Source organism: Rhineura floridana, chromosome 11, assembly GCF_030035675.1.
Source record: "Rhineura floridana isolate rRhiFlo1 chromosome 11, rRhiFlo1.hap2, whole genome shotgun sequence".
Classification (NCBI taxonomy): Eukaryota; Metazoa; Chordata; class Lepidosauria; order Squamata; family Rhineuridae; genus Rhineura; species Rhineura floridana.
The window spans coordinates 37,013,443-37,030,992 of NC_084490.1; the positions used below are offsets into that span (position 1 = coordinate 37,013,443).

The 17,550-nt window shown below is 37.6% G+C and overlaps 2 protein-coding genes across 3 annotated transcripts; both read right to left on the minus strand.

Moving 5' to 3' along the window:
• Positions 1-1,453: 1,453 nt before the first annotated feature.
• On the minus strand, positions 1,454-6,638 carry LOC133366946 (olfactory receptor 6B1-like). 2 transcript variants are annotated; one of them, XM_061590495.1, is made up of 3 exons: positions 6,417-6,638; positions 5,322-5,456; positions 1,454-2,891 (listed from the first exon to the last, which is right to left on the minus strand). In XM_061590495.1, the coding sequence occupies exon 3, from the start codon at positions 2,830-2,832 to the stop codon at positions 1,975-1,977; it is 858 nt and encodes a 285-aa protein (XP_061446479.1). In that variant the 5' UTR covers positions 2,833-2,891; positions 5,322-5,456; positions 6,417-6,638; the 3' UTR covers positions 1,454-1,974. The 2 variants fall into 2 exon arrangements, with proteins under 2 accessions (XP_061446479.1, XP_061446477.1); XM_061590493.1 differs by having other exon boundaries at positions 1,454-2,965.
• A 3,901-nt stretch (positions 6,639-10,539) lies between these two features.
• LOC133368000 (olfactory receptor 6B1-like) lies at positions 10,540-11,532 on the minus strand. Its single transcript, XM_061592082.1, has one exon. The coding sequence runs from the start codon at positions 11,521-11,523 to the stop codon at positions 10,540-10,542; it is 984 nt and encodes a 327-aa protein (XP_061448066.1). The 5' UTR covers positions 11,524-11,532.
• Between the last annotated feature and the right edge of the window lie 6,018 nt (positions 11,533-17,550).

Here is a 17,550-nt window from a genome sequence, read left to right on the forward strand (position 1 = left end):
TTTATACAGGATGTTAGGATGTAATGGTATGTATGGTATTGCAGCACCCCTAGCCACATAATGTGCCAATACCACATGTGGATTGCTTCATATGTAGTAACCACTCATAACCACACTAACGGTGTGCATGGGAGTGCATAACATGTGGTTCATTGCATTACTGCCAGTGATGCAACAACTTGACCATGTCTACATTACCATTCCCAAGAGATTGCAGCAGACGTTGCACTGGACACCTCTCTGGGGACTACAGTAGATGTGGATGAGGCATCAAGTTTGCTTAGAGGCAAGCAACTTTACCCTCAAATTGCCTTGCAAACAATTCACAGTGGTACTCCGAAGGGTCTAAAACTCCATTTCCTGGAGCTGATGTCAACAGACCCCTGACAATGCAGAAAAGCTCCATTGGATGGCTACTTGAGGATCCAATGGTGGCAGAGAAGTGGGCCTTCTTCACTGCCCTCACTGCTGCACAGTAGGCAAAGTTATGATGTTTTACTCATGCCTGATCAGCTTCACAGCACATATTTCACCACTTGTGCCCTAGCCATTGTCCAGTCTGTTTCATTGCCCTTAGCTCACTAGTAACTCTTAACTCTTTTTTTTGAAGATGTTTTTAAAGCTTTTAAAAATGTATTTTTATGTTGTTTTGTTTTAATGTATTTTAAGGTCTTTTTATGATGTTTTAAACTATTTTTAGTGTTTCTGTTTGCCGCCCTGGGCTCCTGCTGGGAGGAAGGGCGGGATATAAATCAAATAATAAATAAATAAATAAAATAAATAGTATACCAGAACAGAACAGAAATAGCACTGACTGTGATGATGCACGTCAGAACACAAATTTCTGTCTTCTTACATCCCTACTGATCAATCCAGTACAGTCTGATTGTGAGCAGTTCTTGAGGATCTCATGGAAGGGCCTTCCTCTGCCCTGTCACTTGACGTCCTTTTACCTGGATGTTTTTATATGGATGTTTAAAAAAAATTCAGATTAATGCAGAACCATTGAATCATAGAATAGTAGAGTTGGAAGGGGCCTATAAGGCCATCAAGTCCAACCCCCTGCTCAATGCAGGAATCCAAATCAAAGCATTCCCAACAGATGGCTGTCCATGATGGATCAGACTTATGAATGAGCACATGAAAAACTGGCAGGGACTAGAAATAGACTGATCCATCCCTAGTTAGAAGAATCCTTTTTAGATATGCATACTACCCTAGAGCAATGTTACATTAGGGACAATGTGAGAAATTTCAATGGAAGATTTGGGGGGGAGAGATGTAAATAGAGGCTCCACACAGAAATCACATCTGGGCATGGGGACTCCCAACAACTGCCTGAGGATGTCACATACTAATGACTCCTAGTCACTGTAGCCATGCAGATTTCCAGAACTGCAACAAAATGGAGACAGAGGCTTAAATCCCAGGAGGGTAAATTTTTGTGACATTTCTTGGTTTACCCATCATTCTTCTACCTAAAGTTCATTCTATTCAGTTTTATAGCCCCAACAGTCAAATGAACCATATCTAAGGGAATATATACAGGTACCTTCTTTTTTCAGATGTATTTCATGGAGCTGATTCCATCCATTACATAAAAGCAGCCATCTGAGAGTGGAGCTGGGTCCATCAACATCTCTTTCCAACAGGCTGCTAAAGGTGTAATATATTTGCTATGGAGTCCAATGAGCTAGAAATGAGACAATTCTGCATAGTGCTTCATGGGACACTGTGTGTTTTGCACCTAATGGTGCAATACTAGGTTTTGAAAATTTCTCCCCTTCTGACATTTAGATATACGCTAAATCTAAAGAATCAATAGCATCTTTTTCAGTAATCGCACTGGAGGCTTCATGAAATTGCAAGCCACAAATAACATATTTCAAATTTCTCCAACCAATTACAGCTGGTCTTCTCAAGAGGAAAATAGTCTGTGGGTTAGAGCTTAGATCATTGTAAATGCATTCGGTTTTACTGCATTTGGATTCCTTGAATTCTTCTCATAGACACAAGTTGGCTGACTGCTTTTCTGAGGGCTTCCTTAAACTCTCTGTTCCTCAGGCTATAGATGAAGGGGTTGATCATGGGAGTCAGGATTGTGTAGAAAACAGAGAGGACTTTGTTCAGATCCCTCAGTGTGTTGTTCTTTGGTAGTATGTACACTGTTATTAGGGTCCCATAGAATACTGTGACCACAATAAGATGAGAGGAGCAGGTAGAGAAAGCTTTGCGCCTGCCAGTAGTTGAAGGGATTTTCAAAATGGTGCTGATGATGCAAACATAGGAGGCCAGAGTAAGAGTCAATGGTGGTATTGTGCATGCAGATCCCAAGACAGACATCAACACTTCTGTCAGCTGAGTATCACTACAGGAGAGCATTAACAATGGTGTGTAATCACAAAAGAAATGGTCAATTTCGTTGGGTCCACAGAATTTCAGCTGTGATGCAAAGAATGTTGTAAATGCAGTAGCCACAGCACCAGCTATCCAAGTAGCAAAGGATAGTTGAGCACATAGCCTGCTATTCATGAGGGTTACATAATGCAGTGGTTTACATATGGCTAAATACCTGTCATAAGACATCGCAGATAAGAGATAACACTCAGCACAAGCAAATGACCCCAAGAAATAGAACTGGAGGAAACACCCGCTAAAAGAAATCCCATGATAACCACTCATAAAAATAGCCAAAACCTTAGGGAGGATTGTTGAGGTGTAGCAGGTCTCCAAAACAGACAAGTTTCCTAGGAAGAAGTACATGGGTTTCTGAAGGTGATGATTAACCAGAACTAGTGCAGCTATAAGGATGTTTCCAGCTATTGTTACCATGTAGATTGCAAAAAACAGAACAAAGAGAAGAGTCTGCAGTTCAGGAAGAGTCTTGAATCCTAGAAGGATAAATTTTGTCACTGTTGTTTGATTATCCATTTCTCTTTTTGCCATAGCTTGTTTCATCCACCAACTAAATAGCGATTGGAAAAGAAACCACAAATGTAAATGTTCTTTGAGTGCCATCTGCTTAACTCCATAAATATATCACTTGAAATTGATGCCCACAGTATTTAGATAAGTGGCGTTGTGTATAATTTTTTCTTTCTGGTGTAGTTATGAAAGCTGATCTGAACCATTATTATAAATATTTTTACTTCTATATGACAGTCAAAATAATAATTAAGACAGCTAGAGAATGAATGATAATGTTGTTGGACATAATTTAAACTTATGTGGGGAGAGGTGGACAACATAAACAGCCATTAGCAACATCGTTTGGAACATATTTTGTGTTAATAGAGTTACTTATTTATACCTCTTACGTTAGATGATGTTGAAAGACCAATGTCCGATAGAATCTTTCTGTAATTGTTGTTTTTATAATGTAGTTGGTCTAATCCCATTAAAAGGGAGTTGGTTTACTGTTATTTATGAAGTTTTGACACAATTTTTATATCAACCACTACATTTGTACATACAAGCAAGATATCTTATTCTATAAGATACAGTTACCACTGTTTGTTGTAGGATGTTCAGTAACCACAAAAGATTTGTTGAAATGCTTACATGTCATTTTAAGACTGGTCCATTTTATTAATTCACAGCCATTTTACCAGTCAATTCAGTTCAATTCAGTTTATTATTACTGCTTGGGCCAAAGGCCATTGGATTAATAGAATTAAAACGCAGAGCCATTTAAAACAAATATAACATATAAAATGAGAAATCTAAATACTTAAATAAAATTAACAGGGAATTAGATCACATAAAATTAAAATGGGTTATTGTTTATTTATTTATTACATTTATACCCCTCCTTTCTTTTCATTATAGAAACCCAAGGCGGCTTACATATGGTTCCCAGGAGGTCTCCCATCCAGGCACTGACCAGACCTGACCCTCCTTAGGTTCAGCAGGGAGCTGGCCTTATGTGCCTTCAAACCATAGCCTGGATAATGTAAAATCAGAGCATTTAACAAAAATGTTAAAACAAGTCATTCCCCGAACAGGCAAATGCATTATCAGTGATATTTTGTGTGTGAATTTTTGATGCTGCCAAAGCAAAAAGTGAGACCCTATTGGTTATAGTGATGTCTGCATCAGACAAGAGGAGAACAATCTTGTCTTGGATAGAGTTAAAAAGCAGGCAAGACAAAATAAAACCCAGAAATTTAGATCGAGGTTTGAATACAATGGACAAAACAGCAAGTAGTAAGGCAGGTCTTCAATCTCTGGGGCTCCACATATATAAAGGCAGAGGTCCAAAGGAGTCTGGTAGTATCTACCATCAATCAAAGCTGTTGGTATTGTTTGGAAACAAAGGGCCATAAAAGATTGCCTAAGTTTTGAAAAGGTAAGCATTGACAAATAGGCAGCTGTTTGATGATCACATTTATAGAGTCTGTACCATTCTGAAAATTCTGAATTAATAACAGCTTGTCTGACTAAAAATACACTAAAAATAACTTCATAGAGCCTGTTTTTTGACTTTATGTCAAAGAATGTCTCAGCCAGAGTAAAATTAAGTCTGAAGCAAATTGTGATACCTTGCTGCCCAAAACTTGCACTTCAGCAACTGATTGTAACACAACTTGGCAAAGACCCTGGCTGGAGATTCTAATAAAGTTCTCCAATAATTAATCATGGAGCAGTGGGCATGGGCTCTAATACAGGGAAGACCTACCTCTGCCCGAATCAGAGTTGCAGGTGTGCCAGGGGGCAACATTAAAACTTTTTGAAGAAAATTGGTTTGAAGAACCTCTAATTTACCTAGCAAAAAATCATCCCACCCTGAAACTGCCACACCATACAAAATTTGGGCAACTACCTTACTCTAGTAAATTTTCCGACCTGAGTGACCTAGATGGCCCCCTACTGTGCAAAAGAACTTAAGGATGGCTCCAATAGTTTTTGAGGGCATTCCTTTACTTGCTTCCACGTGAACTTGCCAAGAGAGGTTTTCCTTAAAATGAATACCAAGGTATTTAAATTTCTTGCATTGCTCAATCTGATGACCATCAACAAACCATCGAAAAGGGGAGTGTCTCTTTCCATATACCATCCCTGGTGACATTGGTTATATTAATGCATATATGTTAATGATTAGTGGACAAACTTTTTAAAGAGCGCCACAAATTCAGTCCAAAGCGCACACAAATGTAGTTCCTAACACCTTGGTGGATGTTTTCACCCTCAGAGCCCCAACATACGATTCATACAATCCTGCTCTATTCACAGACAGTGGCTACTGAAAAATGTAATATAAGTTTGCCACATTTAACTTATTGGCTTTATCTCTGACCATTTGTATATTTGGTAGATTTTACCTTTATTTCATTGAGATGAACCTCCTGACAAGATGCCTTTAATCATTTGCTTCCAGGAGTCAATGGAACTCCATTCCATTGAGGCATGCTCTTTGAGGATAGCAAGCTAAGAGCATCTTAAGCCATGGAAAGGATCTATAATATGTAAACAACAACAACGTAAGGTTTAGATAAACATAAACAAATACAGTATCAGCGACTGTCACGAGCTCTTATGAGCAAGTTCAAGTGCAAAACCAAATAAGCATAAGGTAAGGAAGCTTCGATATCTTCTGGATCACAGCCCCGGGTACCTAATAAAGATTACAACACAGGAACACAAATATGAAGCTGCTTCAGACTATTGACCACTAAGGATGTCAGAGAAATCCAATGTAAATGGGAAAAGAAGGGGAAATTACTGCAGAGCATGCATTCACCTGTGGTTAGGAACTGAAATCAATCAGGCAAATATGATGGGTATTCATTCACAACACTGTTTTGGATGGTTAATTCTGCAAATGAGACATAATTAATGACTTTTTTGCATTGTTTTGACATATTGTTTATAATGAAACGAATGTAAACTATGTAAGTTACCTAAATAGTTACATAAGTTACATAATTTACATCAAGTAGCAGACAGTGAGATGAACAATGTAATATTTGCCAGAAACTGAACTGCAGCAGAACAGAAATAGCACTGATTGTGATGATGCACATCAGAACACAAATTTCTGTCTTCTTACATCCCTACTGATCAATCCAGTACAGTCTGATTGTGAGCAGTTCTTGAGGATCTCAGGTACGGGCCTTCCTTTGCCCTGTCACTTGACGTCCTTTTACCTGGGGACTGAACCTTGGAAAATTTGCCTAGACAGATACGCATACAAATGAAGGACTGCAGAACATATTTTGCATTATCTAATCAGTTCCATAAAGAATCTCCTCATCATCACTCCTCTTAACAATATTTCCATTGGCCCATTACTGTGCTGTGAAATCAAGACAACATTTGCTGCAGGTACTGAGAGAGTCCAGTACTCAATTTGATGATCTTGTAATATGCCTAGAACTCCCCCTCTCTTTCACACTTACACACACAGACCTTTGTACCTTCAAACATGGTCTCCCCTTCAGTGCTTTGACCTCTTCTTTCAAAATATCAAGAGAGCTAGATATAGATCCGATGGTACTTTTCCACTTCTTTCCTCACACAAAACGTGTGACTATAATAAAGATCCATGCATGATATTCCTGGCTATTTTCTCCAACTCCATCTTGCACTTATTTATTTTTCCTCTGAGAAGATGTAAATTCTCTGCCTCAGGGAGTTCCAAGCTAAGCCTTTAGTGAATGCTCGTTTCTGATAATAAAAGGACAAAGGGGACCTTTCAATGGAATGAACAAACAACTTTCTTCTAAATGTGATAGAGAAATAATCCCCTAGTGCACGTTCCAACTATTTTAATATCCTCTCCCACTTCTCATCTCTTTACACTGGAAATAAGTGCCAGGGTAAACGCATATGAAATTCCCCAGTGAGAATATGTCAGTGGGTGAAAAGAATTAGAGATGAAAGTCAAATTAGACCTTTTGAGAAAAAATCCTAGATCATGGGGGTCACCGAGGAAAATTGATGGACAATAGACTCAGCACAGACAAGTATAATTGTTTTAACTGATTGTATTTTTATATTGTTTTGACCAGTCCTGGGACCTTACGGTGAACGGCAGGTAAGAAATCCAATAACCACTGCCACTGCCATTATCACTACCATTATTACTACTAAAAATAAATAAATAAATAAATAAATAAATAAATAAATCCTTCTGCACACAGTGTACGATTAGATTCAAGATGGAGTGGTGGTGGCCACTGGCTTTGGTGTCTATGGGAGAAGACTATTCCAAGGAGGAGACAGGGTCCACCAAGAGTCATTAACCTTACCTAAACGGAACTCATTTGTTTAGAGGCAGAACCAAATGCTAGGGGCACTGCCCAGAATAACTGGATCTGTATACAGCTTTCCTATGTGCTGAACCCTCAGAACAACTGGTCATAACTTCTCAGTGAAGTACCTTCAGGCCCTGGACTGACTCTAACCCCTCCCCCCCCAGCTGGGCATTGGATACTACTGAACCAGAAGAAGTATAAGAGGGCTTCATGTTACACTGCATGCAGGTATAAGTTGCCTTTATACATGTAAAAGTGTTTGTGTGAAAGAGTGTCTGCATGTTGATTTGAACAGCTCAACTACTGTGCACACAGACCACATTTTTGTTGAACATTATCTGTGAATAAGTGTACGAGTGTACAGCTCAACTATTGGTGTATACAGTTGCACAGTTTGTACCCTTCTTGAATATAATGTGTCATCACCCCTCAAGTCATTTTGAAGATTTTTAAGGCAGAGAATTAATGTCAATAATGAGGATGTTCCATCTACAAGGTCTTCATGAGTTTGCATGTGTTCCTATATTTCTGGTTATATTTTCAGCCCTGACCTCTGGCTTGCTCTGTGCTCCTGCCTCGTCCTATAGTTCTGACTTACTCTTTGATACTGGCTACTGACTGGTTGCACAGCTCTTGGTGCCCAATTCCTGCTGCCCATGGCCCAGCCCTGGCAGACACACAATGGAACAGACATAAACCTGCATTTGGGGGGTCCCAGAGAAAACCCTATGATGCTGTTGGAGGTCACTGATTCATAGGGTCACCATAATTCATAGTCGAGTTGAAGGTGCATAACAACAACAAGAGAAACAAGATTGAGGAGTAGAAGTACATCAATCCAACAAAGACATTGCACAAGCCTAACAACTTCTACTCACACAATGGAGCCTCCCCTTGGTCTCCAACCTCTGTGTGCCCCTGCAACCCCCACCCCCAAATCTGCCCCAGAAGGTTGGGGGAATGCCAAGAACAAATTAGTGGTATCTCCCAAAAGTGGCGTGCATGGAGACAGTGTGATTTGTGTTTGCCTGTATTTGCATTGGGGGAGCAAAAGCAAGACCAGGACTGTTGGGTGTGCTGACACCCTAAATCTGCAGCTTCAGTGTTTAGAACATGCTTAGCAAACATATCTGAAGCCTCACTTCTTCTTTTTTTGCCTTTTAATTTTTTAAAATTGAACTCATTGTACTGAAGAGACTAATTCCAGACGATGATTATTCATATCTGCATATGTTCAGATTCATCCTAATTTTTTTTATTTTTATTTATATTTGTAGAGCTTTCCTAATTTGTTGCATATTTACAGTTATCACTCAGCATACACATATTTAATGCATTTTGTTACATCTGTCTTTTACAGAGTTTCAATTTTTCATGCACCCCATGGTTTCTAGGAGAGTTCAACAATGAAACCAAATACCTAAGTTCAAGGTAGGCTCTCAGTCACTGGAGATCTTCAGTCACTTGAGATCTTCAAGCACAGCCATCTGTTGAGGATGCTCTAATTCTGAATTTCCTCCATTGGTTCGACAGGCTGCCCTATGAGGTCCCCTCCAAAGCTTTGATTCCATGATCCCCCCCCGATCGTCCTCTCCCCATTTCAAACTGTCTCTTGTGGTGTGCTAGGACACTTGTTTTCAGCCTTAGGGTCCCAGATGTTGATGGACTATAACTCTCATCATCCCTGGCCATTGACCATGCTGTCTGGATAGGAAGGGAGTTGTTGTCCAACAACATCTGAGGACCCAAGGTTGAAGACCAGCTGCTAAGGAGACAATAGAGCTAGGTGGGTAAGCCTATCTATTGTACGAGGTCTCTAATACAATTCTACTGTTTGTTTGTTTTTGTTATGTGCCTTCACGTCGATCATGACTTATGGCGACCTATGAATCAGCGACCTCCAAGAGCATCTGTCATGAACCATCCTGTTCAGATCTTATAAGTTCAAGTCTGTGGCTTCCTTTATGGAATCAATCCATCTCTTGTTTGGCCTTCCTCTTTTTATTCTCCCTTCTGTTTTGCCCGGCATTATTGTATTTTCTAGTGAACCATGTCTTCTCATTATGTGTCCAACGTATGATAACCTCAGTTTCATCATTTTAGCTTTTAGTGACAGTTCTGGTTTAATTAGTTCAAACACCCAATTATTTGTCTTTTTTGCAGTCCATGGTATGCAAAGCTCTCCTCCAACAACACATTTCAAATGAATTGATTTTTCTCTTGTCCGCTTTTTTTGCTGTCCAACTTTCACATCCATACGTAGAGATCGGGAATACCATGGTCTAAATGATCCTGACTTTGGTGTTCAGTGATACATCTTTGCATTGGATGTCCTTTTCTAGTTCTCTCATAGCTGCCCTCCCCAGTCCTATCCTTCTTCTGATTTCTTGACAAATTCTACTGGTGGAGACCTGAAATTCCCAGAAAACCACTGATATAAATTAGGGTCCCAAGCTCTAATGCAGTGCTTATAATAATAAAGTGTATGAGAAAGTGGAACAATTAACAGAGCAACATTATCCATTGACAATTTGCTCCAAGATGGTTCTTTTCATCCTACTGTATTTTTTCTGGAGTAAAGTGGTTTGTAGCTTGCAGCTTAGATTGCCGCTGAGGTGTAGTCTAAGCATGCAGTGTAATGTGTAGATAGAATTCTTCCCAGAACACCACGAGAAAGGGAAGAGTAGTCTGGCCCCAATTATCAGCCAGTGAATAAGCAGCTATAGGGAGCTTGCTTTCCCCCTTCCTAAAAACCACTCAGAAATCAGCTGGCCTTTGTAGAAATGAAGGAAAAGACATTCTGGCCTCTACCACTGGCCAGAGGAGCAAGGTCTACTGAAGATAAATATTGTATTGCTCTAATCTACTATAAATTGCCTTAAAGTTCAGTTGATCAAAAGGAGGGTCCTTAATCTTCAATATAAAATAGTAATAATAAATATAGAAGGCTGAAGTGGTGGAGTAGGCTTTACCATATCAGATGGCAGATTGGGGAAGGTGCATTGTTGAACTCCTGTCCATGATCAAACAACCACCCTGCAAGTTTTAAAAAAATAGTAAATGAGTTTCTAGACCCTTCAACATCCTGCTGTTGTTTTCTGTTGGTGCATGCAGAAGGGGGGTTGCATGCAATGGAGCATTAAAAATGTGCTATCCTACCTACAGCCTAAAAGTGGTGTAGTCCACTCCACCATTTGTCACCTGGCTTATTCTCACTTCATTACATTGCATGCATAATTTTGATTGATTTCACTAGGTCTTCTCAAGAGAAAAACATTTGATTTTACTGAGGATGTATTCTGAGAGTTCTTCTCAAAGACACAAACTGGTTGATGGCTGTTCTAAGGGCTTCCTTAAACTCTCTATTCCTCAGGCTGTAGATGAAGGGATTGAACATGGGAGTCAGGATTGTGTAGAAAACAGAAAAGACTTTGTTCAGATCCCTCAGTGTGTTGGTCTTTGGTAATATGTACACTATGATTAGAGTCCCATAGAAAATTGTGACCACGATAAGATGAGAGGAGCAGGTAGAGAATGCTTTGCGCCTGCCAGTGTTTGAAGGGATTTTCAAAATGGTGCTGATGATGCAAACATAGGAGGTCAGGGTCAGCATCAATGGTGGCATCGTGCATGCAGAGCCCAAGACTGTCATCACAATTTCTGTTTGCTGGGTTTCACTACAGGAGAGCATTAACAATGGTGCATAATCACAAAAGAAATGGTCAATTTCATTGGGGCCACAAAATGTTAGTTGTGATGCGAAGAATGTTGTAAATGCACTAGCCACAGCACCAGTTACCCAAGAAGCAAAAGACAATTGAACACACAACCTGCTGTTCATAAGAGTTACATAATGTAGTGGTTTACATATGGCTAAATACCTGTCATAAGACATTGCAGATAAGAGATAACTCTCTGCTCCAGCCAAGAAAGCAAAGAAATAGAACTGGAGGAAACACCCACTAAAAGTAATCCCATGGTAGTTGCTCATAAAACTAGCCAAAATCCTAGGGAGGATTGTTGAGGTGTAGCAAGTCTCTAATATGGACAAGTTCCCCAGGAAGAAGTACATGGGCTTGTGAAGGTGATGTTTGGCTATGACTACTGCAGCTATAAGGATGTTTCCAGCCATTGTCACCATGTAGATTGCCAAAAACAGAACAAAGAGGAGAGTCTGCAGTTCAGGAAAAGTCTTGAATCCTAGAAGGATGAATTCTGTCACTGTTGTTTGATTATCCTTTGCTCTTTTTGCCATGAATTGCTTCATTTAATGACTAAAGAGATGCGAAACATCAAAAAACAAAAACCCACAGCTGTAAAAAATAATGAATGACAGTTACACACACATACACATTCAGATTTGGTTAGTACTCCTAATTTCATTGGTGTAAGGTTACTTATAATTGGGTAAGTTAGTTATATTGTATATATGAGTTCTTTTTGGTGTAGTTATGAAAGCTCATTAGAGCCATTGCTAAACCTCTTGACATCTAGAGAATGAAAAAAATATGTTACTGAGTATTATAAATATGTCTTATGTGACAGAGAGATGGAAAGGTGAAACAGATATTGGCCATGTGCAACTTGTTAGAAATCACTTCTTTCTGGATCTTATGTCTAATGGAAAATCAGAAGGTGAATACCCCAGACAATCTTCCTGTGTTATACCCATTTCCACTCCCATTACAAGAGAGTTCCGTTACAATTAATAATACAGCATGGCTACTTTGTATCGCTTACATACAAATCATTTCTGCCAAAGGATTTTATTACTTATGATACAGAGATCAGAGATCAGTGAAGGATTTCCCTGTTATTTGTTAAAATGACTCCAGATATTAGAGTGGTGAAATGAATTGTTCACCATTTCTGTAATTAGAATGAAGAATAGCCCTTGCAGTATTTCGACATTGTACTGCAAAGACTATTGTTCAGTCTAGTTCCAGAAATGGAGGTGCTAAATTGAAACATATGTGATGCATGTAAGAACATATGAAGAGCCCTGCTGGTCAATGGTCCATCTCGTCCAGCATCATGTTTCCCACAGTGGCCAGTCAGATGCCTCTAGGAAGCCCCTGAGCAGAAATAAATAAAATTGTTATAAATTATCTTATCTGGTGATATTTCATTATGTTAATTCATTCATGTGAACCAGAGGTTGTCAACCTTTTCTGGCAACTGTGCCAGAAGTTGCTAGAAATGCTGCTCTAGTGCTATCTCTTGTACCAATTTAACCCACAATATCATGGATAGGCTTTGACTCTGGTACACTCAGAGTACAATTCATATAGTGCTGTTCTACTCAAACATCATATTGACTGAAATGAACATTTGGCAGATTAAACTTCTTGGCAATATCAATGACTATTAATATTTATTGTCAATTTTACTTTCACTTTGATAAGATGTGGATTGAACCTTCTGACAAGATGTTGTAAGTCATTTGTTTTCCAGAGTCAGTGGGACTCCATTGTAGCACAGTGCCTGGGGATTGCAGGCTAACTACCATATTAAGCTGGAGAAAGGAGTGATGCACTGAAAACAACAAAGTAATAAGACATAGCAAATATCAACAATTGTCTTGAGCTCTTATAAGAATCTAGTTTCATTTCAAAGCAGTGATTAGATATGGGAGATTTGGATGGGAGAGAAATTTGACTCAGTTTGCATATAAAGGCAAACCTACATAACTCATGCTACATGAACTGAAATGCATCCTTTCAAAAATTGCTCTTCTTCAAATTTCACAATGCACTTCTTCAGCCAAGTAATGTGTACAAAAATGCATCTACTTAAGTAAAATGTGCATTAAAATACATAGTGAAAATAATTTACCAAGATGCATTATACTAGGGGGAAATTGCTTTGCAAAAATGAGTATATTAGGCAAAATTGCATATAAGATGTGCATATTAGGAGAAATTCGCACAAAAATGTTAATGAATTTTCATGAGGACTTTTTAAAGAAATGCAAACTGGTGAAGAAATGTGGAGAACTGAACTTAAATTTGGAAAAATGAAGAACTGAGAGTACTAAAATTGTCAGATTAATCTACTCATGGCAGCTTTGATAGCTTGCACTCAGTTTGTTAGTTACCAATAAAGATTACAATGTTTGCATATATTTTTGAAGCAGCCTCTGACCACTGGCCTATCATACTCATTCTGACACACAGTGTCTCTGAAAGGTATCAACCAGGGCTTTTTCATAACTTTGCCACCTGAAATCCTTTTACATAGAAAATACTACTGGTTGAACCTGGACACTTATTTATGTAAATCAGGTACTTTAACAATATGCAATGGGTCCTCACATAATGAGAGAACTACTTTAAGAGTGAACATGTTCTGTATTATCTCAACAGTTCTGTAAATGTTCTCCTCATCACCACTCATGAAACCAAGAGTGCAAAAGGTTCTGAGAGAGATCAAGCTCCCAATGTGATAATTTTGTAATACCTCTAGAACTCTTTCTACCCTTCTGTCTAACACACCCAAACAGACTTTGTACCTTCAAACAAGAATCCCTCATCACTGTTTTCACCTTTCTCAGCATATCAGCAACCCAAGGTATGAATCCTGTGGTAAATTTCCATTTTCTCTACAAAAAGTGTGCCTATGTGACAAGCAACCATGTGTGATGTTCCAGATTGCACTCACCGACTACATCTTGTGGTTATTTATATTTCTTCTGAGAAGATGCAGTCTCTCTTGGGACTTCTGCCACAGAGGATTCTGTTCAACAGTTAAAACTCATTTCTGAAAATAAAAAGATCTAGGAAAATGTTTTAATTGGAAAAAATCCTTAAAGTAAGAGACAGGTGGTGTATGTGTACTTTTTTTTTAGTAGATAGATAGATAGATAGATAGATAGATAGATAGATAGATAGATAGATAGATAGATAGATAGATAGATAGATAGATAGATAGATAGATAGATAGATAGATAGATAGATAGATAGATAGATAGATAGATAGATAGATAGATAGATTTGAAGCATGTCATAGAAAACTAACATAAAATTATCACATGAGAATATGACAATGCAGATTGACTTCCCGGAAGGAGTGCTGGCTGGTGGTTGTCTCTGAGGGAGCTCTGTCTCAGAGGAAGCTTTTTTCAGTTAAAAGCCAGTCAAGAGGAATCTTTGACTGGCGTAAATGTTCTCCAAGATAAAGGGGAACCGAAGAGATTATCCACGAAACTTCGTTGAGCTGTAGATGGCTGGATTTGGTCAGAAATCCCCTGAGATAAGAAGGCATATCTAGCAGCGGAAGACGGAGTCCGGATTTCCAACATGCTGTGCTGAAAATAAGCGAGACTTTTTCCCCCCAAAAAAACGTTTTTAACGAGCGAGCCTCCTTCTGTCTAAATCTTATCATTTGACTTAAATTACTACCGTAAAAGAGACTTGTTTACGAATCAGCAATTCAGAAACCTGGGTGAGTCACACTTTTTTCTTTTATATAAAGTTAAGGAAGAAGGGAGCAATTCAAAGAACTCGTTTTATTTTTTTATGACAAAAAGCTGGCTTAAATTTGGAATTACAAAGATTAAAACGGATGAGAGGCAACTTATTAGATAAGATGATTTGATTATTTGAAGGAAATATATCTGAGACTATTTTTTTATTCCTTTTTTATTATTTTTTTTGAACGAATCTGCTGTTTGTTTATGTTACTAACTGCTGGATGCTGAGAACTGGATTTGTTTTACATTCCTGAACATGCTGGAGATAAGAAGCGTGCTGGTTAGATCATATTAACAGGCCTGGAATATTAACTCTTTTGTTGTTGGGGGAAAAAAAGAAACAGTTTGCCTCTAAGTTTGGGAACATTGGCTAATAATAGAAAAGGTTTTTTTTTCAAGAATGACAACCAGGAAAGCAGCCAAAGTTTTAGAGCGAAGAGGTTCAACTGATACACAGGAAGGGATAGACATGTTCCAGAAAATTATGGAGGGGATTAATGATCTTAAACAAGAGATGAAACAAGAGATGAAACAGGACAGACGAGAATTTAAAGATGAATTTCGCAATATGAAAAAGGATTTCAAAGATTTAAAAGATCATATCAAAACAGAAGTGGATGAGATTAAAAATACAATGGGGCAACTAACACAGGATGTAAAAAATGTTAAAGACAAGATGCAAACCTTAGAGAATAGAACAGATATTTTAAATGTGGAATTGGAAAAAAATTTGGACTATATTGCTGTCATGGAACTTAGAGATAAAGAATATTGCTTGAGATTCCATGCAATTCCTGAGGAAACAGGTGAAGATATCAGAGAGAAAATTGTTAATGCCTTGGTAAAATCCTTGGACTGGGATGAAGATCGGATGGAATTTGAAATAGATAAAGTTTATAGAATTAATTCCAGATACGCAACAATGAAAAAAATCCCAAGAGATGTGCTTGTTTACTTTCTAAAAAAGAGGACCAGAGATATGGTTTTGCAACATCATTTTAACAATGTCTTCAAAATTGACGGTAAAGAAATACTGGTGATGAAGGAAATTCCTATTAGACTTATACGTAAGAGAAAAGAATACGCTTTCTTCACAGAAAAACTCAATGTAAAATTCAATTTAGATGGGATTTAGATGGGATGTTCCAGAGGGAGTGATTTTTACATTTAGACAACAGAAGTATCGATTGAATACTGTTCAAAAAGCAAGGGATTTCTTGAGAAAAGCTTCAAAAGACATGGAAGAAGATAAAATTAAAGATATGGATATAACTCATGGGAAACAAAGTCAACAGAAACAGGTAGAGGAAGAAAAGGATGATGATGAATTAAAGGGGGCAACAGGTACCGACTTTTCTAAAATACATGCTTAAAAATGGATTACAAATATCTAACTTGGAATATAAATGGAGCTAATACGTCGCAGAAGAGAAAGTATTTTATTATTTGAAAAAATTAAAATTGGATATAATTTGTTTACAACTCATATTAAGAAGAAAGATTCTAAATATTTGATCTGTAAAAATTTGGGTGAAGAATTTATTTCGGCAGGATCCAAAAAAAAAAAATGGTGTTGTTCTTTATATTAACTCACAATTGTCTCCTAAATTGATATTATTGGATGATAGTGGCAGATTTGTGGAAGTTGAAATTACCATACAGGGTACAAAAATTTTGATAGTGGGCATTTATGCCCCCAATGAAGATAAAACAAGGTTTTATACAGGACTTATGGAAAAATTATCAGAGTTTGCATATGATCATTGGTGTGTCATGGGTGATTGGAATGGGGTAATTTCACCAGAAATGGATAGACTTTCTGAGAAAAATATTAAAGAGACACAGGGCAAATTGCCGAAGATCTGCTTCGAATTGATGGAAAATTTAGAATTGGTGGATGCTTGGAAATATATAAATGACAATGCAAAGGAATTTACTTACTTTTCAGAAAGACATAAAACATTTTCGAGGATTGATATGATTTGGATGTCTAAAAATTTAGTGAAAGACATTTCCAAGATGGATGTATTACCAAAACCTTTTTCGGATCATAACCCTGTGATATTGACTTTTTTTAAAAAAAAAAATCTTGGATTTAGATGGAGACTAAATGAATCTTTATTACAGAATGATAAAGTAGTGCAAGAATGTAAGAAGAAATTAAAAGAGTTTTTTGAACATAATTTATACAAAGGAACAGATGAAAATATTGTTTGGGATACAAGTAAAGCATTTATGAGGGGATATTTTATTAAATGTAATTCTGAACTAAAAAAGAAGAAACAACAGAAAATGCAATTAATTTTGGAAGAAATAAAACAGAAAGAGGAAGAATTGAAAAAGAATCCAACTAAAGTTTTCATTATAAATCAAATTAAAATGTTACAGAAACAAGTGTCAATGTTGACAGTTAGAGAAATTGAAAGGAAATTAAATTTTGCTAAACAAAGGACTTTTGAATTTGCAAATAAACCGGGCAAATGGTTAGCATATAAATTAAGAAAAGAACGACAAAAAAATCTCATTTTAAAGATACAAGAAGGAGAAGAGATGTTGACAGACAATGTAAAAATCCAAAAAGCTTTTCATCAATATTATTCAATGTTGTACAAATGTCAGGAAATTCCTTCTGAAAAAATAGAAGAGTATATATCTAAACAGAATTTGCCTAAAATCACAGATTTTCAGAGACAAGCTATTAATGGTCCTATTACGTTAAGAGAAATATCTGAGGCTATAAGTAAAATTAAACTAGGAAAGGCACCAGGTCCGGATGGATTATCGGCAGCGTATTACAAATGTTTGGAGGAGGAACTCTTGTTA